Genomic DNA, 1407 nt, shown 5'->3' with positions numbered 1-1407 from the left:
GGGAAATCTCTACTAAACGGCAAATGTTCTGTACTTATCTGCACTTTTTAGAAAAAAGCATGGACTGCCCTGCAAAAGGAGAACACTTGTGATAAACCTGCAATCCTATCACCAGCACGACGCTCCCATCAAGTCCAAAAGAAAAGAAAAAAAAAAGAAAAAAAACACGACGCTCCCATCAAAGTTTATCCAATCCTCTGCCCGTTGCCGGCGTCTCAGTGGGCATGCGCACGCAGGTTTGCTTCTCACTGTCCGGGGCCCCGTCTCCTATAAGATGACCCGAGGCTTCTGTTTGCCGCGTACAGATACAAGATAGAGGCCATAGCCAGAGAGACCCAGCAAACAGAGCAAGTCTTCCACGCCCGCCAGTTCTTGCAAGAGAGGAAAGAAATCGAAGAGGCAGAGAAGCAGAGAGAGACAGAGATGGGAAGAAGGAGAAGCCCGGCGCTGCCGCTGCTGGTGATCTTTGGCGTCCTCGCCGTCGTCCTCGCAGCTCTTCCTCCGCTCGCCGAATCCAGCAGCAGCCACCACCACCACCACGGCCATGGCCATCACTCCCGCGTCCAAAGCAGAGGTACGAGCAAGATCTTTTTGTTCCTTCCTAGTAGGAGTGCACGGAATAGTCTGGAAATGAGCTTGTGACTGATTGGGGATGAAATTATCTCTTGATTGCAGGGCACGGAGGAGAGGAAGAGCAGTCGGCGGCTGCGGCGGCGGCGAAGGCGAGGGGGAGCGCGTGGCCGTGCTGCGACAGCTGCGGCGGGTGCACCAAGTCGGACACGCCGCAGTGCCGGTGCATGGACGCGGCGCCCGTCGGGTGCCACCCGGCGTGCCGGGACTGCGTCAGGTCCCCCCTCGCCGTGCACCCGGCCGTGTACCAGTGCATGGACCGCGTCCCCAACTTCTGCCAGCGGCGCTGCAGCGCCATCGCCGCCCACTGAGCGTGACCGGCCGGGGCAACCGACCAGCTGACCAACCGCCCACCCCACCTACCGCCACCGGCGACGGACGAATCTTGATGGCATCACGGCCAGAGATGCCAGCCAGCCGGCCACCTTTTTTTGTTGTTAATTAGGCGCGGCTTGTCCTGTTGACTTGACTCTGTAACACGTATGGCTTCTTGTGTAAAGTGGAGTATAAACACGTATGGCTTCTTGTGTAAAGTGGAGTATAAACAAGCTGGGCTTGGGTTTGTTTGAGCGACTCCGAGTCTCGTCCTCCGCACCTTGTTTATCTCTCGAGACAGAGTTGTTGGTAATTATAAGTTCATTATTGGAGGGGTGACTGAATAACAAATACTCATACGCTCCTACTGGTCTTGCATCTGACGCAGCACACCACCGGTCACCGGACCGGAGGATGAACCTGGACGCGGTCGGGCATCGACGTCCTGCTCCAGGGGAGGGC

General features: G+C 56.9%; 1 protein-coding gene across 1 annotated transcript; it reads left to right on the top strand.

Annotated features, from left to right (window-relative positions):
- Positions 1–291: 291 nt before the first annotated feature.
- LOC119303858 (Bowman-Birk type proteinase inhibitor PVI-3(2)-like) lies at positions 292–977 on the top strand. The gene is made up of 2 exons (XM_037581008.1): positions 292–574; positions 676–977. Exons 1-2 carry the CDS (start codon positions 424–426, stop codon positions 939–941), a joined length of 417 nt encoding a protein of 138 aa, XP_037436905.1. The 5' UTR covers positions 292–423; the 3' UTR covers positions 942–977.
- Positions 978–1407: the final 430 nt, after the last annotated feature.

Source organism: Triticum dicoccoides, chromosome 5A (assembly GCF_002162155.2).
Source record: "Triticum dicoccoides isolate Atlit2015 ecotype Zavitan chromosome 5A, WEW_v2.0, whole genome shotgun sequence".
NCBI lineage: Eukaryota > Viridiplantae > Streptophyta > Magnoliopsida > Poales > Poaceae > Triticum > Triticum dicoccoides.
The sequence above is the reverse complement of the archived record's forward strand: the minus strand, read 5'-3'. Positions and strand labels throughout refer to the sequence as shown.

Bases quoted from the DNA above. Each gene is read 5' to 3' on its own strand.
- LOC119303858 (XM_037581008.1), top strand. From the start codon at position 424: ATGGGAAGAAGGAGAAGCCCGGCGCTGCCGCTGCTGGTGATCTTTGGC. The intron at 575-675 runs GTACGAGCAAGA...TCTTGATTGCAG, and splicing joins CTCCCGCGTCCAAAGCAGAG to GGCACGGAGGAGAGGAAGAG.